At 46.5% G+C, this 27,603-nt stretch overlaps 1 protein-coding gene across 2 annotated transcripts in view; it reads right to left on the bottom strand.

Annotated features, from left to right (window-relative positions):
• The window catches only part of LOC146833669 (flavin-containing monooxygenase 5-like), a 405,379-nt gene that overhangs the window by 283,967 nt on the left and 93,809 nt on the right, over positions 1-27,603 (bottom strand). Inside the window, exons 1-2 of one of the 2 annotated variants that reach the window (XM_085601554.1) lie at positions 24,988-25,127; positions 18,743-18,881 (exon numbers count right to left, since the gene is read on the bottom strand). In XM_085601554.1, coding sequence (XP_085457680.1) covers positions 18,743-18,874 — 132 coding nt within the window. In that variant the 5' untranslated portion in view covers positions 18,875-18,881; positions 24,988-25,127. Of the gene's footprint in view, positions 1-18,742; positions 18,882-24,987; positions 25,128-27,603 lie in introns of those variants that run through there. The other variant, XM_085601553.1, reaches the window with a different exon arrangement.

The following is a 27,603-nucleotide window of genomic DNA, read 5'->3' as shown; positions in this document are numbered from 1 at the left end:
GGCCTAACAGCTAGGGCGCTCGACCTCGGACCTGGGGAACTGGGTTCGAGTCTCGGTAATGACGCTAAACATTCTGTGATTCTGGGCAAATCACTTAATCTCCCTGTGCCTAACAAAAAAACCCAAAAAAAATGAATGTGTGTCCTCATGTAACGTAACTGGTGCTATGTAAAGCGCTCTGATACCTGATTGGATTTGGGTCAAGTTCGCGCTATATAAAACTCTGCAAAAAATAAAAAGTAGCAAAGCAGCCTATTGATAATGGTGCCAGGTTGGAGCCAGTTGTTACCGGTGTCAGATAAGACATGTTAAAAGTCCAAGGTGAAGGGAGACCAACTTAGATAAAGTAAAGAGTTAAATGAAAAGGCTGTTTGGCAGTGATGTTTTTGACAGAGCTTGGAGATGGAGAGGTCAGTTTTCCGGTCAAGGAAAATTGGATCTCTTGGGTTCCACCAGCAAAAGACACCGTTTTATAGAGGAATATGAATGTTTGCTGGTTTCCAGGCTGCCACTACCTTTTGTCTACAGAGGTAAAGGAGGAAGTGGTAGAGTCACAAACAATTGGAGGAGCGTTTAAGGTTTTGGAAACTACACAGGCGAGTCCTGCTACCCTTATCAACCTTGGCAGGATGAGAGGTTGTTTGATGCTGTTTGCCCAGGATTGCAGGGAAATAACATTGGAGCAGAGGTGATGGATTTAGCTTATGGTTGAGCCAGGAGAGTTTTTCATTTCTGAGAGAAACCTTTTTGAAAGGAAAAAGAAAAACTTGTTGGGAAAGAAAGCCAGGAGATGATAAAAATTGAAGATATAAAAGAGGTTTCTATGGAGGATTTAGATTCAATAAGCAATTTGTTTTTACTAAAAATTAAGAAATATTTGCAGCGAATAAATCTGGAAGGTGAATCTGTGGTTAGATTATGCATACTTCAGAATGGTGGGAATCCATTTGGAAATGGATAGTCTCAGAGCTCAAGATTGGATGGTAAGAGTGGATGTAAAGGATGCTTACTACACCTTCCCAATACATTGGGTGCCGCACGTTTATCTGAGGATTTGTTGGAACAGCAGATGCTGGCAGTACACATATTTACATGATGGTTTGTCATAAGCACTGCAGTGTTTTACGAAGATATTGAGGCCTGGTGTTGGGTATTAGTGTGAGACGTTCTTGTCAATCGTTTATTTGAACAACATTCTACTTTAAGCTCAATAATGGATGACAATAGAAAGTCTGGGTCACCAGGTGAACAGGGGACAGTTGGTTTCTGACTAGTCTGATTGGGATATGGTAACCAGGACCCCAGTCTCTGTGCTTCATCTCTAAATTGGACATGGTGAGTACTTAGGTACACTCCAGATTGAATACTGGTGTCCCCTGATAAGTCCCTAATACATGGTACTAAGGTACCCAGGGCATAGGTACACCAGGGGTCTCCCATGGGCTGAAGAATGTAACCAGGAGGCACAGAAGACGAATGCCCACTGATGTTGGAGATGCAGGAGAGATTGCCGGTGCCATTGAAGTTGCAGCTGTGTGGACCAGTCGATGCTGTAGAAAACCAGGAACCGTTCATGAGCTGTCCCACATCGGATGTTGAGGGCCAAGGGGTCAGTGTCCGGCAGGCGCACCAACAAGGCTTGGCAGCGGCAAACAACGTAGTCGACTAAATAATGAAGTGTAGGGACCAGCAAGGTCCAAGTGACTCACCACGAGCAGGTAAGTCTGAGATGCTGCTGTTATTGGTCGAAGAGCCAGGTCTTGAGTTGTCTCCTGAAGGTCAGCAAGTCTTCGGTTTGTCGCAGGTAGAGGGGGAGGGTGTTCCAGGTTCTAGCGGCTCGATGGGAGAAGGATCTGTCTCCGGATGCGTGGTACCGTGGCCAGGGCGTGGTCAGCGGAGCGGAGCTTCCTGTTGGGTACGTAGAAGGAGAGCCGACTGTTGAGATAGGCTGGGCCGGTGTTGTGGAGAGCTTTGTGTGCGTGGATCAGGAGCTTGAAGGAGATTCTTTTGTCGACTGGGAGCCAGTGCAGGTTCCTCAGGTGGGGGGGTGATGTGGTTGCAGCACGGGACGTTGAGGATCAGACGTGCAGAGGCGTTCTGGATTCTCTGTAGTCTGTTGATAAGCTTGGCCGAGGCCCGGCGTAGAGGGCGTTTCCGTAGTCGAGTCTGCTGCTGACTAGGGCCTGGGTGACAGTCTTCCTCGTGTTTGTCGGGATCCATCTGTAGATCTTGCGAAGCATGCGGAGGGTGTTGAAGCAGGTGGAGGAGACTGCGTTGACTTGTTTGGCCATGGTGAATTTCGAGTCGAGGATGACTCCCAGGTTGCGTGCGTAGTCGGTGGGTGCCGGGGGGGACCCCAGTGACGTGGGCCACCAGGAGTCATCCCAGGCGGAGGGGTTGGACCCAAGGATGAGGATTTCCGTCTTGTCTGTGTTCAGCTTGAGGCAGCTGTCCTCCATCTAGTCTGCGACGGCCTTCATTCCCAGGTGGAGGTTGGATTTGGCGGTGAGGGGGTCCTTGGTGAGGGAGAGGATCAGCTGAGTGTCGTCGGCGTAAGAGATTATGTTGAGGTTGTGTTGTCGGGCGATGCGTGCCAGTGGAGCCATGTAGACGTTGAACAGCGTCGGGCTGAGGGAAGATCCCTGAGGGACGCCGCAGATGATCTTGGAGGCATCCGATCGGTACGGGGGAAGGCGGACTCTCTGAGTTCTGCCGGAGAGGAAGGAGGTGGTCCAGTCCAGGGCCTTGTCTCGGATCCCTGCGTTGTGGAGGCGCGAGCGTAGTGTGCGGTGGCAGACGGTGTCGAAGGTGGCGGAGAGATCCAGGAGGATGAGGGCCGCCGTCTTGCCATTGTCTAGAAGGATCCTGATGTCGTCTGTGGCGGCGATGAGGGCGGTCTCGGTGCTGTGGTTGCTGCGGGATCCTGATTGGGCCGGTCTAGGATGTTGTTGTCTTCGAGGTGACAGGTGAGCTGGGTGTTTACTATCTTCTCGATGACCTTTGATGGGAACGGAAGCAGGGAGATGGGCCGGACGTTCTTGAGGTCGCTCGGATCGGCCTTGGGTTTCTTCAGTAGGGCGTTGATCTCTGCATGCTTCCAGTTCTCAGGGAAGGTGGCGGTCTCGAAGGAGAGGTTGATGAGACAAAGGCTGACCAAAGTGCGGGCTTCTGCTAAAGCCTGTTAGCGTGTCCTTGATAATGCTGCGATAAAATTATTTCCGCATTTCGGCTGAAAACGGCCGCTAAAGCGCCGATAATGGGTTTGATAATATGCCCCTAGACTTTTTGTCGCTTTTTACAATCTTTCAGGTCCTTTTTCATCCCTCCCTTTTTCCTTTGTCACTGTTTTCCTACCTATCCCTTTTCCCTTCATTCTATCGCTCTTTTCTGCCTTTGTTGTCCCTTGCTCTGAATCAAAGTCCGATATTGAAAAATAAGTCTCAGTCCCGAAAAATTGTGTGCTGGGGCCCACTGCCTCAAAACACCTGCACAAATTAAGCATTGAACTGGGGGGTATATGTCTATGCAGTCTGCCTGAGAGTGAGGCTCCTGCCGCAAGACGTTGATGGGGTTTCCTAGTGGTGTAAAGAGGAGCCTCGAAATGTAACGAGCAAGGGTGAATAGTCTGAGGCAATGTGATTGTTAGTCGTGTGTAATAAGTTAGTACTGGTGACTACTTTGTAGTGTTCTTAATTGGCAGGGCCACTGCAGGCCGACAGGAAAAAAACAGAGCTCAGGTGGCGGGCTTTTCACCAGCACGGTGCTGGAAAGTCCAGCCGCGGTCCATGCAGGTAACAGCGGGGCGGCGGGGTGTAGCCGCATGGGGTGGATTTCGAGAGACAATGCCAAGGGGAAAGTAATTATTTATTTAATTTTCACTCTGCAACGTCCCTCGAAATCCCCCCCACCCGGCCCACCAATTTTACCTGCACGGACCACGGCTGCCGGAAACTCTTTAATAATCCCCCGCCCCACGCCCGAGGTCAGGATGCGTATGGGGGTGTGTAGACGGGCGATTTCACGGGGTGGGGCCTGGTGACATACTGCATACTTGACCGATTTTTGTAACACAGATGTGTTCTGATGCTACAATGTGCCCTGTATAAGAAAATGAAGCATCATCCATTTATTGGAAAATTACTGTCTCCAACATATTTTGTAGTAGAATCTAGATTAAGAATAATTTACTTTACATTATTAAAACATTGGAAGTATTCGAGGCGTTCTGTGACCATACAGAAGCTCGAAACAAAGGGCGAATCCCTTAATAAGCTCATGGAACTCTAGAGTGACTTGCAATAAATAGCCTTTGAACTTATATTGGCAGATAATTGTACTCCTTCGAATATACCGTTGCACCATCACACTCCGCAAACCCCTCTGTTTCATTGAGAACATCTTTTTTCCTGAAACCTCGATCATGCTTTTATTTCATTAGAATGCATCGTGCCACCTAACCTTGTAAAAGAAGGCATGGCAATGTCACAACTCATTTGTAATGAAAAGTGGGTGTATTAAGAACCCATTGAGATGTGTTTCCGACAGACTTTTAGGCATTGAGTTTCACCTGTTTGTGACTGGGTTGGAGACAAGGGAGAGTGAAGAATAAAAGTGTGACTCGACTGTCCGTGAATGCTTGGCAAAAGTCAACGAAATTCATAGGCAGAATGATGCGAGACGCTTCTGCTCGATGCGATGCGGCAGCGGCGACACCCTTTGCGAGATGCGACGACAGCAGCTCCGACGGCGGCACGCTTCTCCGTGGATGCGAGGCGCTTTTCTGGTTGCGGTGCAATGCGACAACTACGATGGCTGCGACACGCTTCCTCCTCGATGCGAGACTCTTCTCTCGATGCGGTGCTATGCGACAGCTACGATGGCTGCGATGGCGACACGCTTCTTCGGCGTTGCGAGACACTTCCAGAATGATGCGAAACGCTTCCGCTCGATGCGATGCGGCAGCGGCGACACCCTTTGCGAGATGCGACAACAGCAGCTCCGACGGCGGCACGCTTCTCCGTGGATGCGAGGCGCTTTTCTGGTTGCGGTGCAATGAGACAACTACGATGGCTGCGATGGCGACACGCTTCCTCCTCGATGCGAGACTCTTCTCTCGATGCGGTGCTATGCGACAGCTACGATGGCTGCGATGGCGACACGCTTCTTCGGCATTGCTAGACACTTCCAGAATGATGCGAGATGCTTCCGCTCGATGTGATGCGGCAGCGGCGACACCCTTTGCGAGATACGACGACAGCGGCTCCGACGGCGGCACGCTTCTCTTCCTTGCGTCGCGCTTCCAGCTCCTTGCGACACGCAGTCCCTCAGAAGGCCCAACAACAGCAGCAGGCACTTCCAAAAGACTCTGGGGAGCTGGGGGTGAAGTCCACTGGTCCTGGGACTTCATTCAGGGGGCAAGCTCAGTTCAAGCCCTTGGAGATCTTTTTAAAGCACAAGTTGAAGCAAAGTCTTTAGTAGTCTTTCTCCTCTCCTTCAGCAGCAAGGCAACCACTGCAGGCCAATCCCCAGGTCAGGGACAGTACTCCTCCTACAGCTTTCCCAGTTCCTTCTCCTCTGGCAGAGGTTCTTCTTGTTTCAGCAGGATCTAATTTCTTGGGAGCAGGGTCCCAATACTTATACCTCTAATTCCTTTGTTCCTCTGGGGTAGAGGGGCCTTTGCCCAGTCCAAACCAGTTCTTGAGCACTCTGTTGACATGACTCTGCCTTTCTATTCAGGGTGCAGGGCAGAGATTTCAGCCGCTCCGCAGGAGGTGAAGCCAGCATTGTGGTAGCAGAGCACAACCCTATTCAGAGCCCAGGTGTACTCCTCCCACCCATCTGACTGCCAATCTTCCTATTCACCACCAGGCTACCTAGCCCTGCCCCTCTGGGTTTCCCCAGCCCTGTCACTCACACAACCAGACAGGCAGATACGCATCATAGCAGAGGCGGGCTGAAATGGTCAGGCAAGCATATACCAACTTTCTAAAAGTGGTATTGGAAACACAAAATATTAAAATAAACTTTACAAAAAGATGTATTTTATTATTCTGAGTTCAGGCATACTAAACTCAAATTTCTACCATGTTCCCTGGGTCTGTTAGGATCATAGAATGTGACAATTCTAGCAGCCCATTCTGGTCTATGGAGAACAGGTAGTCTTACAATAGTGAAAAACGAAAATGGCTGTTATTCACTATTAGGAGATGCCACACACATCAGGGCTTGTCCTACCATATGCTTACAATGCACCCTGCCCTTGGGCCTACCATAGGGGGGGACTAATATGAAGTTAAGGGAAGGTTTAGGGACTGGCAAGTGTGTGCACTTGCCCAGTCAGCATGACAGTACGAGACTGCACGCAGGTTCTGCAATGGCAGACTTTAGATACATTTTACCAGGCCGCTTCTGTGGGTGGCACAACCAGTGCTGCAAGCCCACCAGCAGCATTTGTATTTACAAGCCCTGGCACTCCTGGTGCACTTTACTGGGGTCTGACAGTAAACCAAATAAGCCAATCATGGAATCCAACCAACATATACATTTTAAATTGGGAGCACTTGCGCTGTGGCACTGGTTGGCAGTGGCACAGTGCTCTGAGCAGCTAACACCAGAAAAACACATGAGGCACAGCGACAAAAAGTGGAAGGGAGACTCACGCTAAGGTGCCAGGTCTAACAATGGTGCATTCCTTTTTTATGGGGTCATGTGTGGCGTATCCAGGTGTAACAGATTGTTGATGATGTATTTGCAGAGTCTTGTCTGTCAAGGACATTCCCTCTTATTGTAATCACGAAGGGTTGCCCTTTGCATGAATCTTTTTTTCTGCTGGTCTTGTAGGAGAATGTGCATTACACTGAGGTGTATCTTCTCCTGGGTTCTCATCACGCATGTGCTCTGGGGCAATTCCCTTCGTAGAAGCATTTGAGTAGGGCAGGCCATGCTGATGTCTGTGGTTTCTTGGGGTCTGAAGATGGAAGAATGCAGTTATGGAAGAGCTTAATTACAGATGGTTGTAATGCAGGAGTTTAGGCATATTCTTGGATTCTCGATTGTATTCGCCAGTTTCACTTGTTGATGTGTTCAGAGGAGGGTTCTTATTCTCCAGATTGATCTGGCGAAGACTGTTTATTCAGCATCATCCTCCCCGTTTCTTCTTTGTAACATTTGCTTTCCTTGTGCATGTCCTTTGATATTTCAGAAAACGCCTGTCTGGGTGAACCTTTGATTGCAATTTCTGGTGATGATGTGTATATATCCCACACGACCTTTAGATCAGATTTCCTTTTTATTAAAAGCCGGTGTATATACATCAAGTTACTGCACAAATGTAAAAGCGAACACAAGTCTGGAGACAAAGATGACGTGGCTCCTGGCCGCTAAAGGAACTTAAGAAAAATATATATTGTGCAGTCATTATATAAAATAGAACTGAAAAACTCTCTTAATCTAATATTCTGAAGCTACTTGTTGGCGAAATACAGTCTTCCAACTAACCAATCTATTAATCATTATTGGGGCGATATGATGAAGGAATTATAATTATTCAAGTTAGTGGATCATACTCGTTTGTCTATCAGTTCTGTACATCCATGGCAAGCAGCGCTTGCGTTCATAGTACCAGAACCTATATCAATTTTCAAATACTGCATTTGGATCAGTTGCTATTATCCGGTGCTTAATTTGTAAACAAAAAATAAAAATGTAAAAAACGGTAAGTGCCAGGGCCCTGATCAGGAGGCCAGTCTAGCTGATGCCACTGCCTGCCCCTGCCAGTGCTACCAATGCCAGTATCAATACAACTACTAGCCATCACACATAGAAGTGTGACGATGCGGACTACTTCAGGCCACTCGAAGCTACAAGGGTAGCCTGGGCGGTAGGTATCATTATTTTTTTACGGATTTTGAATTTTTAGACACTCTCATGTTGTGTCGCCTCAAAATGATTCAAACAGCACCAGCATGTGGCAGGGCCATAAGTGCCGGTTTTTAGAATTAAGTGACAGCGCCTGCTCAAATTAAGCATTGGAACTATCCCCAACGTAATTACGGTATACTTCATAACCAATAGCATTTCTTTTTTTTTTGGGGGGGGGGGGGCTGTTATGTAGCGCGAACTCGACCCGAAGATATTGGTATCAGAGTGCTTTACATGAGCACCAGTTTCGATACAAATGAACACATTTTGTTAGGCACAGGGAGATTAAATGATTTGCCCAGAATCACAGGATGCGGAGTGTCGTCGAGACACGAACCAGGTCCCCCAGCTTCCTGGTCGACCGCTTTTGCCGTTAAGCCATGTCCTCTCCCCTGAAATGATACGTTTTTAACACGAGGACACTCATGGTTTGTAATACAAGAAGAGTTCTCGTATTTCACCTAATATCATGAGCTCAGTTACTACAGCACGAGCTCCGCTACTACAGAATTACGCAGTAGCGAGATAATAAAATGGGAGCTGGTGTCATTAGCTGACGTCACATCAACATTAGATATTGTGGCCAAGGGTTGGTGTTGGTCGCTACCGAGGACTGGAATAACAAAAGAGGGAATGCCCATGTGTAGAACTGTCCCTCTCTCTGGGAGTTCTGGTATTAAAGATGCTTAGGTGTTCATAGTGACGTGTATAACTAAGTCGGTAAGAGTGCCCATCCTGTTTTACAAAATGGCATTTAAATAGTGTGACAGGTAAGGTGACTTTGCTCTAAGCAAGACACAATGCAAAGGAGAGACAAACTGTTATAGCAGTCGATGCTTATGCCAAATAAATCAATCGGGTGTCTCCATTTACTAGGCAGTGCTTGCCTACTCACCTTGGGTAGGAAACCCTTTTTCCCTAAGGGTGGATCCTGTGGAGTTCTTGAGTCTTTTAGGGTCCGTGTGTTCCACAGCTGCGCACAGCTGTAGACATGACCGCATCATTGCAGAGAGTATGAAGTTTGGTGCCAGGTGGTTGCCATGGATAAGGTGCGTCATGCTGCAGCAGTCACAATGGCTGATGGATCTCGATGGATCTGGGCGTTCCGTCCTGCAGACGTCATCAGTGACTCTGAGATCATGCTCCAAAGGGTCAACCAAATAGTGTCTTGGCATAACCCTCGTGCTCGACAAAGCTACTGAGATGAAAAGCAGAACCGTTTTGTGGAGTAAATTAAAAACAACAACGCATATTTCCTTGCAGAGCCTCAAAGGGTTATGGAGTTTCAAACAACCATAACCATTTCCCTCTAAATAGACTTAACATGAAATCCCCATAGATTTTGAGGCAAAAAATTGTTTGTTATTTTTATCTGCGCGGCTGCTTCCCTGTTCTACTAACTGAATTTGCTTTCTCCAGACGCTACCTAATGCTTGACTACTCCTGGGAAGGGATTGCTTCCAGTCCAACGCAGGTTAGAAATAAACTCAGAGCTCTTAGAACAAGCACGCGCGCCTCGCGCTGAAAGGAGGCAGCAGGGGGAGGGGAGAGAGGAGAGGGCCTGCGCCAGTTTCCTCCCTTGCGGGAGCGAGCAGGGGCACTATATGTTTGCAAGTTAATTACAAACATATGGTGTCAAAGCTCGCTCCCGCAAGGGAATCGCCAAACGTGCACGCGTTGCTGCATGTTTTTAGGGTGAAAAGCCAATCGATTACAAAAGGTCTTTTTCCTATTCAGCGCATGCCCGATGCGTAGGCAAGACCTAAAAAGGAAATCGCCTCTTGTGATTGATTTTGTGCAGTAGGTGTCCCTATCTGCACAAAATCAATCAGCTCCGCAACAAAGGTGCCTTTACACCATGGTGCAAGTGTGCCTGCGCTGGCGCTTGGCAGCCCATTGTGCACTGCCGCTGGGGAAAAGGACAGGAATGCACCATATCACATGGACGCGGTGCATACCTGCCATTTTGTTTTGATGTAGGGCAACTCAGCAAGAATTCTTGTGGCACTGCCATACGTCAAGACATCATAATGAAGCCCGTAGTCTGAGAGGGTGGTGGTAAAAATAGGCTGAGATCAACACTGCTGAAAATTCTGCACTGGGTCTATAACAACAGGAATAAATTACATAAGATGGGGTGACCTTTGAGCTCCACGTGTCTGAAGTGTGGCATGAACAATGCATAACAATTCTTTGGGGTTGTAGTGTGATCCAAAAATGCTGGTTAGACATTCCACAAGAGATGAGTTGCATACTTTACTTGGAAATCCCTTCGATCCATAGCAGCATAGTACTTGGTATTTCAAACGACCTCCATCTACCAAGAACCTATCTCCTATTCTATGGACTGGGTTTGATTGTGGCCAACAGAGACCTTGCAAAAATGTGGGGATTCCAACATAGTGGTTAATTTGAGCCGGGGGTTGCCGACCGGCTCTCATTTATGGGGGCTGGCACTTATTATCCTGCACCAGATATTTGCAGAGTTCAAGACAGGGAACGGCACACTGATCGGAAAGACGGAGGAAGAGAAAGATGGCAAAAACCCTCACAAAGGGAGCAAGCTGGAACCTGCAATAGTAAGCAAAGGGGCACGGAGTGTTTGGTAGCGGATGAAAGACTGGCAGCCTTAGCTTGCTGGTTTTTAATTGCACCAGCCACCACATTCTGAGCAAAGCTTCGGGCACTGGCTCTCTTTTTTCACAAATTTGGCACTGCCAAAAGACTCCAACAAAGTGTGACTGGCATCCGAGAATGGACCTATACTTGGAAGCCGAAAGGGGGACATGAAAATAGAGTCTGTCTCCCCAAATTCAATCGAGTGTGCAGTAGTTGGATGAACTACCATGGCCCGGGTGACCTCTGGGACAGGGAGGCAGATAGGACGAGGGAGACTGAGACCCAACGATGGGTATAGAAGAACCGTTGTATATTGACCTGCAAAGACTCCTTACTACTACTGCTACAGAACTGTTGCAATGATGATAACCCATTAATGGTTTGTAATTTATGAATGTTGATGTGAAACTGTTATGCAGTTAGTTTTTCTTATGGCATTGCTTAAAATGATCAAAATCAGCAACAATATATTTTTTTAAGAAGTATGACTTTACAGTTAAGAGGAGGGCCCAATTCTTCACCGGGACACCCCCCTGTACTCCCCGCTGCTGCCCTTGGTGGGGCTCCCTAGGGGCCGGGCATACTACACGGAACAAATGTTGCGGGCGTGGACGGCACATGGGATAACGGAGGTGGGAATGCTGTTCTCCGGTGACAGTTTGCAGTCCTTCGAGGCGCTGGCGGGAGACTTCGAGCTGCCCAGGGGACAATTCCTCCGGCACCGGCAGCTTCTCACGGACTGCCACAGGCAGTGGGGAAGGATGGAGGCGGAGCCCCCCACACACCCGGTCATTCACGCGATACTGCAGATGGGTCCCGGCCGCCATCTCGTCACGTGGATATACAAAGCGGTGAGAACCCTGCGGAGTCCTACGTTAGCGACCCTCCGGGACCACTGGGAGGATGATTTCCAGCGGCCCCTACACGACAGGGAGTGGGCTAGGGCCCTCGAATACACCAAAAAAGTGTCCCACAATTACCGGTTTAAAAACATACAGCTGCATGTCCTGCACCGGGCGTACCTAACACCTGAAAAGCTGCAGAAATATTACCCTGACGGGGCGTTCTGCTGCCCTAGATGTCTGGAGCCCGCGGCCTCGTTCAAGCACATGTTCTGGGACTGTCCGACACTACACAGTTACTGGCACACAATTCACACTGCCCAACAAGCGGTCACGGGGTTCCGAGACCTGGACACATGGGAGGCGTGTGCGCTGGGGATTCATGACCGTCACAAGTCGCAGAAAGTGGAACGGAGGTTCGCTTTCTTAATGTTGCTCCTTGCTAAGCGATGCATCGGTATGCACTGGAAGTCGCCGGGGGGGCCCCCGGCGGCGGCATGGGTGGGGGCGGTCAAGAAATGGGGCAAGGCGGAGGAAACCGCACTTAGAACGGAGGAGGCCCGAGGGATGCGCAAACACCCGATCTCCATGCCCTGGGCCATGTTATTGCACTCCTTCACGCAGGAAACAGCGGCTGCAGCGAGTACTCAACCGATAGATCCCCTGGGGGCGCCAGCGACCGCAGAGCCCTCCCGGGGAGCGGCGCGGGCAGTCCAAACGCCTGGAGCCTCGCAGAGGCAGGTACCGCATGCTCTGCCACCGGACCCCTCATAGGCTGCGGCTGATGCCCCGGCCCCCCCGGCGCGCTCCCCCCTCCCGGCGTCTGCGCCCCCCTGGCTTTCCCCCCCCCCCCCTCTGTCCTTGCTCTCTCACGCTGGTCCAGCTCTCGAGCGCATAGCTACAAGCATTCCTGATAGCCGACATAGTGCACCCTTCCCAACCCCCTGGTTCCTTGCCCCCAGTTCGTTCATAGTTATCCACTGGCTGCATTTCTCTCGCCTTCGCGACACTACGCACAAGGGTCCGAACACAATGCGCGGCGCCCCTGCGGCGCAGAGATCAGGCCGCGCTCCGGCAGGACACGCACAGTGGCTGCTCCCGGGAACACACACCGGCGGCCCTACACAGGATAGGGCTGGGTGGCCTGGGTGCCCACAAGACTGTGAGGTCCAGAAGGCTACGATTGAGCACGCTTGCTATGTAAATCTCTGTGCTGCTGGCGTTACCGCCTGTGTATGTCTTTCCATATAAATGCCAATAAAAACGTTTTTCAAAAAAAAAAAAAGAGGAGGGGCCCATTATTGTGCACTTACGAAAGCTAGGGACACTTTTTTCCCCTTGCTTATGCCTGTTTGCATAGAAAACAGAACATTTTCCCCATTCCCATTGACCTTTTATTTCTCAATCCTCCAGGATCCACTAGTTCCCAATCTTAATGATTTAGGATCTACTAATGTCCCTTCATGATAAGAACCCCAACACCAGACTGTAGGGCCGGAAACAACTCTTATTCTCCCAAAAAGGGCACAAGTAGAAGACTACAAAACATTAAACAAGGGTACAGAAGAACACTTGAATCCTTTGCTTACCAACTCTAAAAATATTGAATTGGTTAAAAAAAATGAAATATATATAGAAGTATTTGAATCTATCTATATCCTTTAAAACCTTTTCCTTCACCTTAAATCCGGGTTATAATGTAGCCTGCTCAAGACGAACTTGCCTTGATCACAAAGCACTTCCCACACTCATTGGTGCACATTCTCACTTCACAAATTACTTTTATAAATATAAGAGCATTTCCTGTCTTTCCCTTTTGATATATTGACAGTGCATTTTCTGAAATCTGTCATTTTAGACCACGTATGCTATTTGGATCAACTGATTTGTTTTTAATCTTTGTACAAAATCACAGACAGATGGAAAAATTTGTTACAGAGGTCTCATTTCTTTCATTGTTTTCCTTCTCAAGAAGGACAACACTTCTACAGTCGTCAGGTGGGAATGCTATTCTGAATGTTAGCAGAGCTGCCAAAAGAATGTTGACACATTTACTGTACAGGCAAATCTCTGTGACACTGGAACACTTTCCCTGATAAACAACAACATAGTGGACTATCTGGCACATGCATCAAGCATTTTACCGGTCGCATTTTACCGGCCGCAAACGGGCCGATTCACAGAATCGGCCCGTTTGCGGCCGGTAAAATGCCATTTCCGATGCATCAAACCCAAAACCCATTCGCAATATAGGGAATCGCAAATTTTGCGATTACCTAAATTGCAAATGCTTTTAGGGAGTCGCAAATTGTGATTCCCTATTTGGAATGCATCAAAGCCTTTCCTAAATGCGACTTTGCATTTAGGAAATGCTAATTACCATCAACTGCAAGTTTGATGGTAATTTGCTAAAACTTTGAAAAATGCACAAAATGCATTTTCAAAGTGCCATGTGGCGCACACATATGCCCTTAGGCATATGTGTGCGCCACATAAGCATACATACCAAATTTGGGGGTGAAGCAGGGTGGCCTTTAAGGCCCCCTGGCACCCTTCAAATTGCATTCGCAATTTGCAAGTACCTATTGTTACTCGCAAATTGCGCTTGCAATTTCCCATTCATTCCTATGGGTCTGTGAGCCCATAGGAATTAAGGAGAAGCCATTCCTTATTTGCGAATCGCAATTTGTGAGTCACAAATAAGGAATATGTAGGAATCGCTATTTTTAGAGAGATTCCTACATGCATAGGATTTTGCGAGTCCTTAATTGCGATTCCTTAATAATCGCGATTAAGGACTCTCAAAATCCGACCTTGATGCATGTGCCTATATATCTCTACAAACATCTAGTATGCCAGTGATTGAAGGCTGAGCCCGAGGGTCGTTCAAGAGCTGATGCTCAAGTAGGGGCCATGTGAAAAGACATCTTCGCTTCTCGTCTCTCCCATCAGTTACCACAGTGCATCAGCCGGAGACCAGACCCTGTGGCAGAGACAGTGAATGCTTTCCTTCAAGATTGGTCAGAAGTGACAAACTATGATTTTCCACCCTTCGCCATAATAGGCAGAATGGTGGCATAAGTACAGAGACATATAATAAGCGTGGGCAGTGAACTCCAGTCATTTGCGTAGTTTGAAGAGTTTTTCGCACTCTGTGCTCCGCAGAGCTCGTGGAGCTCTGAAAAAGTTTTTTCCTTGCTCGCGCTCTCCAAAGGTAAGTTGGCAATTGTGAGTTAGGAAAATCCAACACTAGGCCACTTCCCTGTGAAATTTCTCCACACGGCATTCGCGGGGATGGCCGCTACCGCTCCTGTTGAGAAACCTTCCGTTTGCATTAAGGTTAAGGAAGGTGCCGCTCGAGGAGAACTTCTACTCAAGTGGCAAAAAGAAGCAGCGCCCTCTTCCATTGTGCGAGATGCTGTTTGTTTAATTTTAAAGCACTGGACAAGCACCTGGCACTAAAAATCAGTGCGAACGCGCGAGGTAACCTACTCTGCCATTCGTGAAACTCTGCATAACTTGGCAGAGTTTTTTTGTCACTTTGCGGAGTTCCGTGTAGCGGAACTCCGCGAACTCCGCCCAGGCTTAGCATATAGCAGAGTTCATTTTAGTGAAACCCATTTGAAGATCCCAAGTGGCGCCCATTTGGACATTTCAAGCATGTATCCAGCTTTCCCAGAGGTTCTTAAACTGCATACATTCATGGGAGAAGATGAGAAATTCTCACGTTCTGAGAGTTCAACAATTGCAAATTACCCTTAAGAAGCCGTTTAGAGTGTTATACTCCCGTTAAAAAATTAATGGATTCATTCTGTGATACAAGGGGCGGGTTAAGACATCTCCATATTGAATGCATACTCAGCTAGAGATATTGATATTATAGGTAGGGGTAAAGGGTATTTTTTTGGGGTTAAACTCTAACATAGCAGAACAAACATGATAATTAGTGGTGTATGTCCACAGGCCCACCCTTTGTATACGAAATGTAAAGTATGTCCAACTGTGTATACAACTCAGGCAGCACTGGTAGTGCAAGCATCCATAACAATCATAGATCAGCTATAGCATGGGCTGCAATAGCACAAGTTTTCCTTGAGGCACAGAATAAATATAACTGTATTAGAAGCAATGCAAGCTTCCTTCACACACAAAGCAAGTACAGCAAGAATAGCAGCAGTTCACGCTTACCTCACAGACAGAACAGATAACACACAGGCAGGAGAAAGCCAAACAGGAGCCTTTTGTGGGGATGGCCTGACCCCACCAATGTACTGGAGCGCAGGAGCCTTTTGTGGGGATGGCCTGGCCCCACCAATGTACACAGACATGTTTTGAGGGACTCAGTCGTTGTACTTATGGTAATGTACCTGAAAATGTTCACCGGAGAGAAGGTGGGGGAATTCTTTTCTCTGGGGTCCTCCTGCCCCCAACAGTTTATGCAGGAGGGAGGGGGAGGAGAGGTGAGGGAAGGGCTTGCTTGTACTGTTGGAGTAGAGGCCTTCTGCTCAAGCCTCTTTGTCCATGACTTTTCTCAGAGCCACCCTGTAGGCAACCACACCTCATAGGCATCTGTTGTCCTTCAGTTCCACAGCTTGCAATAATTTACCCTAAGCTCACAGATAAGAGGGCCCTCATTTGGCCATCACAGATTGTCAGCTGTCAGTCTTGAGCTCTTAATCAGCACTCTTATTATCGCAACCAGCTACATAGACGCTTATCTGTCCTTGAGAGCCCCTCAGCGAGCCTTTAAATACCTTTACCCAATGGTACTATAAACCAGGCTAGACCTCGACAAATGATACACTAGTCTTCAGCCATCCTCTGAGATCTCCAGTAAGGTCTAAGTCATCTCAACCAGCCGTCACATAGCCCTTCAGACCCACCCTGCTGATGCTTAGACCCATTCTGCCTGCACTCTAACCTCTTACAAGATCTTGGCATTAACACAAACTCTTAATCTGTCACAAGCACTTAAGAATTTATCGTTTGATTAATCTCCGAAAACACAAGAGACCCTTAGGTAGCCCTCATATTGTCTTGCCCAGCTTTCACAGACATGAAGCTGGCCCTCAAGACCCTCAACACCACCCTGATAGACACCACAGCCTCTTTCCTCTTCTGGCTATTAGAAGGGCTTCATATCTACCATCAGACCCTGTCTGCTAATTCTCAGATATTCTCAAATAATCATTTCTAGCCTTCAGGCTCTCATATTGAATAACTAGAGACTGTTACGTAGCAGCAAAACGCCATAGAGTATGCAAAGATTGTTTTGTTTTCTGTAGGCCCCACTAACATGGTGAGGAGCTGCCCAAGAGAGGAATACCTCACATTTTCGAAAACAATAGCCTAGTCTACACTGCAGAGGGAATTGCTTGCCTAGGTGTGAAAAAGTGAGTTTCATGCCACATTTAAAGGATATTCCCATAAGATACATTTACAAAAAATTATTCTAATTGCAAATCGTGTCTATATTTGTATTATTGGCTATTATGAAGATCAGACATATGCCCATTGGGCTTAGTGGCACTATAGTTGCCCATCTACCAGTAGTAAGCTGTATAAATTTAGGAATAGAAAGATGAAATTGCTTGAAGGACCTGTCCGAGAACATACCACCTGAAGTGTTTGGACAGAGCCTTTTGTGGCTGTACTCAAGGTAACATGGCATTGAATATGATTCACTCATGGCCTAGAACCCACGGAATTTATGCATAAGCTGGAGAAATTTAATCATGCTTCATCAAGATCAGCAAAAGTGTGGTCACAGACTTCTGTTGCTACTTTTGCCCAAGTGACCTAAGTGCAGCTAAATATTTGGCACGGCAGTAGTCAACACATAAAAAAATAACCACATTTTAGGTCATTACCAGCCCCATAGGAATCATGAGATCCCTGGCTGGGAACACCACGAATCTCTTAACTTTCACCCCGAAACCTCTGCCAAAAGTAGCCAAAATCTGTGGCCCCAAATGAGGGTGAAACTCTGGTCCAAAATGAGGCGTTATCAGGTAAATAAGCACGAAATTAGCAATTCTTCCTGTAATTTCTCATTTCAGCAGGTCCTGAAGCTAGTGAAATGTCCTGGATAATGTTATCTTTCAGTCTGCTTTACAAATTCTGGGGTTCCACTTTGTTGAAGGCAGCAGGAAGGTCCAGTAATATTAAAGCTACAGCTCTACCATCATTAGGCTGAATTCATAGCTTATCAAATGCTACTCCAAGAACTTTAGTTTTTCAGATGCATTATTGAAAGCCTACTCACATAGGGCCTGATTACAAGTTTGGCGGTGCGGGAGTGGGACCACCCTACTCCCGCACCACCAAACCTGTCTGTGCACCCCCCACCAGATTATTACTTTTTTTGTGACTGGTGGGCGTTTCTTTGGTGCAATGGGAACATCGGAGGTAGTACCCGCACGGCATGGACTGGTGCAGTCCATGCCATGCAGGTTCTGGGGTGCATGCACACAGGGGGCACCTGCATGCACCACATGGCCCTGAGGCAACAGAGGGCCCTATAGGGTCCCCTTTGTTTCCTCTCCACAATGGTTTTCATGGAGTAGGAAATGCCATGAAACCGGTGGCAAAGAGGAAACTCGTAGTATGGTTGGCGGGACTGCGGCGGTCCAGCCAAGCATATTCTGGCCTCAAGACAACGACACAACTGCCAGGGATCACTGATCCCTGACTTCTGACGCAGTGCAATCGCGGTCCGACTGCCCTAATTGTAATAGGGCGGTCGGACCACCAGTGTGGCGGTGAACGGACTGCCACCTCCGCACCACCATGAGTCTGGCCGTTCATGGAGTGCCAGACTCATAATCTGGTCCATAGTGTGGACCAGCTATTCCTTTTCCACATTTTTGTGCAGCTGATTGCAGGGAGGCTGCTTCATGAGTTTGGAAAAACAGAGAGGTTGTGAAGTGAGACAGAAACTTGGAGGGACATAAGAATTAAGATCAGGTCTTTTAAGTAATTGGGCAACATCCACTGGATTCAAAGGAAGGGGAAAATTGCAGGTCCAGCAAACCTGGCCAGGAAAAATCTGCTTCAAAGAGAAATCCTAAATAGGGTGACTTCCTGATGTGTACACGCTGGCAGCCCTTTGGTGGATGGGCCACCAGAGGAACCAGCTAGGGATCTGCAGTTGGAAACCAAGCAGTTCCTACAACTGTGAATGAGCCATGGGATCCACAGGTTTGGACATTTGGTTTATGACCCACATAATAATCCAAAATGGCAGAAGAGGCTAGCAGAAAGGGGATCTATTCAGGTGATATCTTGAAAATGTGTCCTGGATACAACCTTCCTTCATATCTGTTCGAGATATCCGCTAATTGAACTTAAAGGACACCTACCTTAAACCTCCAGAGTCCGCCAATGTCTTCTGTCCTCTCGAAGCAGGTGGGCTCCAGCCCTTCATCCAGACAGCACTTGATGGCGCTCAGGCCACTGGTGCCGGCTCCGATCACTGCTACTCGCCTCACCATGGTCACCCTGTGTTGAGAAGAGTAGGTTAGAACATCCCTGTGATTAACATCTGTTCACACAAATAGTGTCTGAAGAACTCACAGAGGAACTAGAAGACAGGCCAATAAAATTAGAAAGAGAGATATGAAAAGAACTCTGGGCCAACAATTTCTCACCTTGGTGAAGTTTGGAAACACAGGACGGATATCTAGTTTACTGCCTACAGTGCAATTGACTGATTATTCAAGCAAAACAAAATATTTTTATTTATATAGTTCCTGAGCAAAAATCAAGTAGTGTTGGGTGGACTTTTACCATGCACTGAAGTTAGGGAATTTGGCAGAGCGCCAAGTGGAATTCCTGCCCATCCTTGCAATGTATGGTACAAGACCAGCCGAGGTCGATTGGAGAGCTCCCTGTAAGTAGTGGGTTCTGAGATACTGTGGGTTTAGTGCATGCTGGAGGTCAGTCCTGCTCCCTCTGGTCTTTACTGATGTGGAGGAGCAGTGAAATGGGAGTGGCATCGTTTTTTGGCCAATGAATGTCTACCACGGGCTACAAGGGTTCTGGTAAAAACTTCTTAATCAGAATACTAGCAATTAGGCTAGCAGTAGTATGCACCCTCTCTTTGCCAGCAATTGATGGTGCTCACTAGAGTGTAAAATGCCAGGTCTTTACTATTGGCCAGTCCGACCCTGCTTACACACACAGACTTTATCCGCAGCTGGGCTCCAACCCGGAGGCTTCTGTGCCAAGCTACCAGAGGGATAACCACAGGTTTATTTATTGACTTAGGAGTTAACCCTGACAAGGACTGTTGGCATTTTTTGAGCCGGGGTCTTACCCCTCTCAACTAATAACCCGAAATTTGTTACAATTCTATTAACATATTTGCTTCCATCACACTTCAGAATTACAATAAGAGCGCATTGTTTGTGCTTTCATAACTAGTGGTGTATTTTGAAAAGTATGTACAGTTAATTTGTTGGTATTTACATTTTATTGTTTGTAAGAAAAAAATACATCCTACATCCTTTCTTTTGTCACCAGCAAGAATATCACATGGTTAATTTTATGATATCCTCTCACTTTGCATTCAGAGAAAGAAAAGTCAACACAAATTTACACGTTAAACGTAAAAGCAGCAATTTGCCAGAAGGCCCAGTCTAACATTTGACTTCTGTCAGACTGAATACACAGAAAATGTGAAAAGAAAAACAAAATTTAAGGGCATCTTTATTCCTCATTCACCTTCTGAACAACAACATGGTTATTTTGAGGGCACTGCAGCCCCCCCACCAGCACCCCTACTTCCAGCGGCTATGCTTGAGTGGGTGTCATAACTTCTGCCTGTATCTGTGAATGTGTGTGTAAAGCACTGACATTTGACTCTGAAGGGTGCACTTAACTGCTTACCGAATATATATATAGTGTATGTGTGTGAGAGAAAGAGTGTGTGGGTGTGTGGGTGTAAGAGAAAGTGTGTGTGAGAGAGAGCAAAAGTGAGAAAGAGAGATACAGAGAGACAGGGGTGAGCACTGGCCCTCCGGGTGGGGGCCCAGCTGCGGATCTCAGTGCAAATGGGTCTGCAATTGTACATTACGTGGAGAATACTGGATTCCATATTGGGGAACCCAGATCTGACTGATGAAGACATGAGGTGGTAGAGGAATCCACCCAGACAAATTTGTGTATTGCTGCATTACTGTGAGGTGGGTGAGACACACTGGAGAAGGGAGAGAGGGACTCTCTTGTACACTTCAAATGCTGCTCTTTGATTCAGTGAGAGGTCACAAGGTAAGGTCCTGGAGGCATCTCAGGAAGAAGATGGAGCTGATAAATGAATCATAAAGTGTAGGGCTGGGAGTCCAGGATTAACCTTTTGATGCACATATCACTGTGGTTGACATCAAGGTGTGAACTCTAGTCACTCCTATGGCCTGTGCTGTAGGACTTTCAGCTTCGGAGTCACTCCTGCTGTGATAGACGGCCTTTCAAGAGGAAGAGATAGAGGAGAAGCATGTACTTCAAAAGAATCGGAATCCCAACATAAAACTGCAAAGACTCAGACCTATATCACATTTGGTGTCTGGAAATGGACTTTAAGAAGGAGAGGTTAAGACCCAACCATGTGTTATCTGCCGAGCAGCCAGATGGGCTGTGTTGTAGGAGGGGAAGTTGTGCAAGACTTCTGCATGTGACCAAGACTGGCAGCCAAGGCCTTCTAGTCTCCCTACTTGATGACCGGACATCACCCAGGGAAACAAATATCACCTGCTCTGGACCCTGGATCACCAGCGCCTGCATGCTTGTCAAGACCAGTGTTCCCTGTGAGGAAGACGAAAGCGCTGGAGAGAGCGAGGTCCAGTATGGAGCCTAGCAGAGTGGCCCCCGCTCTGTGGTGTGACGCGACAACTGCTGTGCCAATTGGGTCATTGCCCATGTGCAGATTCAAGTTGGCGAACCCGTATGCAGAAGAGGACAGTCGTAAACATAACTGTGAGCTGGGAGTTAAACCTGTGCAGTGCTGGTTGCGGTAACCCCCATATGCCAGAAGGGGCCACCGTGGAAGTTATTGACAGAAGCTAAGGTCCGAAGCCCTTGTGGAGCCTAGCGGCCACTCTGTATTCCAGGAGGATCCTCCATGGTATGGAATACCATGCAGTGAGAGCCAGCGGCTTGGTCCGGTACAGTTGCACCGATACAGTATGCCAGGTAGGGCTCCCAATATTAAGAATGCTGTGAGGAAAGGGATTGTTGCCCGAGAATTGCGAAGTCGCGTGACCCGTAGGTTACAAGGAAGCATTACGGATTGTATCTGAATTGCCCGAGGAGGACACTGTGGGTGCATCACCACATCAATGGTACCCCGACTGGGAGCATTAGAATCCAACTTCCCCACCCCATTGGGGAGTGGAGAACTTATTGTGCAGGAGGAGCACCGGAGCACCTCCGATTGCTGCTGAAGTCAGCAACCTAAGCTCAGAGGAGAGCCTGCATGCAGGTTGCTGCCGTGCCTCCTGCATGCAGCCCACTCTTTGAACAGGACCGGAGTATGATGACTGCCCGCAGGCGGGGCACCCACTGAAACAATGCAACTTCCTCGCTGCTGGAGTCGGTAAGACTTGTTATTAGCCTATCAGGCCCCAAGAAACTCGCTGCTAAGGGCACTTCAGCTTTGGATCCAATTTATCCCAACCTATGCACATCCAATAAAGACCAGGAGAAAACCAAAAAACAAATTCTCCCGGAAATAAATAAGGATAGAAAAAATAATATACACAAAAGTGTGCGGGGCTAAACTGCAAAGAAAATAAATCAGCCCCTTTGAATATCAGGAGACTAACATTATATCTCCATGCACCATAGAAACTATATCAGATCAGTCTTTAGTATTGAAAAATATAAATCAATATAACTGTTACAGACTTGAAGAGCGTTGATTCTTTGTGAGTAATCAATTCCTTATTCCTCTGTTTTGCAGGAATCAAGGTAAAGGCTCCCGTGTTGTTGGGTGAAACGTGTAGTTAGGGAGAAGGTGAGTGAAGGCCGCCGCGGCTTTCAGTGCTGAAATGAGTAAATCGAGAGAAAGCCCCCTGCGGTTTTCTGTGAACCATCGAAGTAAAGAAGATGGGGAAGGCCCCCGCTGGGCGAACTGCTGCAAACAAGATTGATTCTGGAAAAAACACTCCAAACACGTCAGAACAACCTGGAAGGAATACAGGTAGGTGAGGAGGGGCAGGATGGAAGAGTTGCACGCGTTGACAAGAACGGGAAGCCCCTTTTGTTCCTGTCTTGCTCCGCCCCTCATGCATATGCGATTGGGAGCAGAGCAAGCCCAACAAAGACACTTCTGCATATTTTGCTAGGGGGCCGAATGGAATCATGTTCACTAACTTGTATTCACACTCCCCCCACCCCACAAGGGAGCCTTTGACTGATTGTACACAACTACCACTGAGAGTTAAGAGCAGAAAGAGTACTTGGCTCAGTTGTTCAGGATCCATAGTGAGTCGGGCCTCGGGACATCAGGAGTAAAAACATCAACCACCACGGTTTGGCCCAGGGCTCCGTGGCGCTCTAAAAGCAGTTCTGACGAAGAACAAAGGGCAAGCAAGCCCAATTGTGAGCTGCAATTACCAATAAAAGGAAGGCATCTTCGGAAGTCAGGAAAGGGCTGGGCACAGTCTTCAGGCTACCCTTTGAAGCTCAGGAAGGGCTGAGTACACCACTCCAGGCCATCCTGCTCAGGAGAGGAACACCCCTCCCCAAACCCCAGGCCCTTTTGTCCCCTGTCTGGTTGGAATACATATCACACTACAGGAAAGCCGTTAACAGTCATGCGACACTGGCAGAAAGGCACATTTGATTTAGACAGAAAAATACCAACTTTTTAAAAGTGACATTTTCAGAATTGTATTTTAAAATCCAACTTTAACATTAAAGAGTTTGGAGGGATTAGAGTCACTATTCATACTCCAACATAAGCACAATCAGGAACAGTGCTGGATTTTGGAGAATTATATTTACTTTTCCCCACCAATGTAAGCAAAAGCTTGGAAAGTGTAGGACTTAGGAGGGGTTAGATTCACTATCCCTACACCAATGTATGCAAAAGCAAGGAAAACGTTGAACTTGGTAGGGGTTAGATTTACTATTCCCACTCCAACCTAAGCAAAAGCAGGGAGGGTATTGGATTTTGGAGGAGTAACATTTACTATTCCTACTCCAACGTAACCAACCGTAGGAAAAATGTAGGAGTTAGGAAGGGTTACAAATACCATTCCAACACCTAGTCATTTTTAAACAAATATATAACTAGCTAGCAACATTAAACTAGTATAAGATATTCAAAATAAAAAACAATATGGAGTATACATTATTAAAAATTAAATGTAAATATAAAAGTAATTTAAAAAACAAAATAAATACCATTAAAATAAATACACTTCCTACCTACTATCCAAAAATCTATTAAACCTCCAAAATATTAAAATAAATTATAAATAAAACAATAGCATTAAAATAGTAATACAATGAAACAAATAAAATTATAAACAAGGATATACATAAATATAAATATATATATATATATACATACATAAAATACATTTTATAACGTGTATTATCAAAAGACTTAAAAAATGAACAATTAATAAAAAATACAACTATTTCTCATCAGAAATAATCAAAAATATATAATTACCAATTACATATGTAATTAACTTAAGCATTAGATTGTAAAAAAACTATATAATAATTTAAATAATTTTCAACAATAGTCCCTTACAAACCCAAGAACCTGCAACTAAAATATTAATTAGTAATGAAACTATATAGAATAAAATTATTGAAAATAAAAAACAATAATGTATCATTTAAATAACTGTCTTATGCCCTATAAATTACTAACTAAATGTATAACAATTTTAATTACACATTAAAGAATACTAACTACACTAAGAATGCACAACAATTATATTAATAAACATAACACCTACAATTAATATGACAAGTATTAAATTAATGAAAAAACTGGTACACAATCTTACATACTGTATTTAAAAAAATGTTTTACTCATAGAGAAGTATATTCTCACTTTCTGTATTTTGTTCCTCAATGTTTTTGCAGTGATAATATTTTTGACACAATATTTAAGTAACGCAATGTTTTTGATTCAATATTTGTGTCATTCACTTCATATGCTATCATTCGTCACAGCATGGAGAACCACTAAAGTAAGGCATACGTTTGTCTTTTTACACTTTAAAAAAACACTACAAATATGAAATAAAATGCTTCCCGTCTGTTACTATGTATGGAAATCAATATAAATAGAAACCTGTAATTTGTACTCAACCCTCTTTATACAGTACTATGTTTCATCACTCGAATGTGCATACATAAGACACAGACTTTGTACAGCATATTTAAAGTGAACTGCCATGAGGTGGTTAATTAAAGGATATGTTTCTTTCCAGCTCAGTATTGGCACTTAATTCATCAACCTTAGGATAACCAACTTTTAATCTGAGTCAGAAATCGAAACTGTAGGTTACAAAGAGATGTTTTCCTGAATTTAAAATAAATTGATAAATTCTCAGGTGCATTCAGATCAGTCGAAGTACTTACCTGTGTGTTCGCAGCAATGTCCTATGAACCAAGGAAGGATTGCCTTCTTCTGTAGGAAACTGTGTTTTTGCTTTATCCTTATGTGACACAGGGCAAATAATTAACTTGGTGGACACAAATGCCCCACAGCTTTTTGGCTAGCCCAAGAGGTCTCCGGTCCTAGCACAGGCTCTGAAATACAAGAGTTTGGACTCAAACAAAAACAACACTCGGAGCTCGATTGAGCAAGGTTGGCACTGGGGCGTAAATGGAGAAAATGATTTGTTGCAATACTGTTGCTGTTTGTATGACAGGGAATGGAGCAAACAGTGTTTATGACAGCCCATATCACTGAAGAGATTTTGCGCCAGAGCGTTAAAAGCAAGTGTTTAATTGCGAGTGGGAGCAAGCTAAATGAACACATTATTGCCTCCAGGTATCAAAGTTGGACCAACTAGGTGGTGCAAATATAAATGAATGGTGGGTGTTTTCCGCACATCAAATGCAAAATGATCAAAGGGTTTGACAATGTCATTCAGTTTCACACATATACAAGTTAATTAAAAATAAATCTGATAGAGACTTATAACAACAGACTTCTTACCTTTTGAATATTCCCCAGTCATCAGACTAGAACCAGAAACGTTTGAACAGTACCTCTGAGTGCCGGCAGGTGGCACCGTGCAGCGTGGCACTGATACCGTTCCGCTGCAGAAATGATGTCTGGGACCTATATAGGTGCCACTCCCCGTGCTGACATCTATTCCTTTCTTTCTGCACAACCAGACGCAGATCCAGACCTACCTTTTGTCTCTTAGAGACCGTTTTTCTCCCTAAATTTACAGTACAAAGGGAAGTGCCACCTTCCAAGATGACAGGTTTACACCCTAAAATGACTGTCACAAAAAAATGTCTGTGACAGATAATCATCAGGTTTGTCTTTGGTGATTGAGATCGAGTCACAAATCTAAGGCCTGCAGTGGCTGTGCATCATTGAACTCAAAGGCCGCAAGAGACAGGCAGGTGAAGTTATATGTCGGTAAGCATCAGAAGACTCCATGTCGTGACAGGCCTAGTTCCAAGTGTCATTCTCTGTCCCATCCCAGTCCAGAAGTCACAGGAGTCGATCCTGAGGACTCTGATCATCAGGTAAGTTGAAGAAAAAAAATAAAAATCCAAGTGGGAATTGGCACCTTCTTGCCACACTTGTACACCTTAAAAGGCACAATGGCGAGGACTATTCGGATTCCCTTTGACTCCCTCTGGCATGCCTGTGGGCCCCATGTAGCCAAGAAGCCCTCCTCTTGGGGTATCGCCAACTGGTTCATGCTTGGTGCCAGTGCGACCCTACAAACATGTCACTGGGCCTTCTCTGGCACAAGGTCAGACTACAGCTCCATGACCCATGTCAGTTCCTGGAATGGTGATGCCAATGACACCTCCATTGGCACTAGAGGACGAGGTGCCCATTGTGCTCTCCAGCTCTTGAGCTGGCACAACTATGACCTCGATGAAGCCGCACTCAGTTTCGGCCGAAACCACAGCCTTCCACCTCAGACAAGTTTAGTGTCCCTCCTCCACAAGGCAGATCCCACAAATTAAATTCCCTGTTCCGGACAAATTTTGATAACGGCTATGATGCAGGTAATGAAACTGGCCAACCCTACCAATTGTATGATGACCTGCAGGATGTCAGTGGCCATGTGTGGAGGAGTGTGGCTCAATGGTTAGAGCGGCAGCCCCTGAAGCAGAGTTCTGGCCAGGGACCAGGGTTCGATTCCCGCCTCGGCGAGGCTCGGGCTCAATTTCCTCGGACCTGTCTATTCTCGCCTCGGTGCCTATTCTAATCACGGGCCCCACGCTGCAACTCTGGGCAATAGCTTGCTTAGCCTCCACACCGGCCCCAACAGCGCTAAGGATGCCTGGCTTCACCCTGGGGGTGCCCAGGAGTGGACACTTCACAGGGAAAGCCAGGAGGGGTTCCACAGCGGTATGAGTATCAGCGCCAGGAAACCGCTAAGGCGACACCGCAAGGTGGCCGTCTGGTGACAGTGCGCTCTATAAGTACCTTGACATTTACATTTACATTTACATGACACCACTCCTTATTCCAGCCTTATCTCACCCCCTGGTCCTGTGACTGAGGAAAGTTCTTCCTTTCCCATTGACATGGGGAGGAAAGCAGAAGCTATTGATCTCCAGCTACCCACCTTAGAGTTCAAATCTAATGTTCTGATAGACGTCCTCCAGTCCAGGCATACCAATAATCAGCCCTTGATGCGTTTGAATCAGGCACTGCCCTACAACCACTTAGGTGCCTGGGCCAAACCTTATTCTGGCCCACCAGTAAATGCCAAATTGTGAGACACCACTGCCCTGACACAGGTCAAAAGATCTGCAGTGGTTTTTGCAGGACCACAAATGTGTAAGCAGCAGACTCCTCTCCCTACTCCACCCTGAGCTACCAGTGGTGACTGATTCATCCTTTCTGTATTGGGACGGCCATCTGTGAGAGGTGGAGATCAGAGGACTTTGGTAGCTGGTGGAGTCCTGGCTTCATATCAACCTCCTGGAGCTGAGGGCCATCCGCTTTATTTGAAAGCCTTCCATCTATTAAATGTAGACTTGCACAGGTGC

This window comes from Triturus cristatus, chromosome 4_2 (assembly GCF_964204655.1).
Source record: "Triturus cristatus chromosome 4_2, aTriCri1.1, whole genome shotgun sequence".
NCBI lineage: Eukaryota > Metazoa > Chordata > Amphibia > Caudata > Salamandridae > Triturus > Triturus cristatus.
Note: the sequence above shows the minus strand (reverse complement) of the source record. Positions and strands in the feature narration are given on the sequence as shown.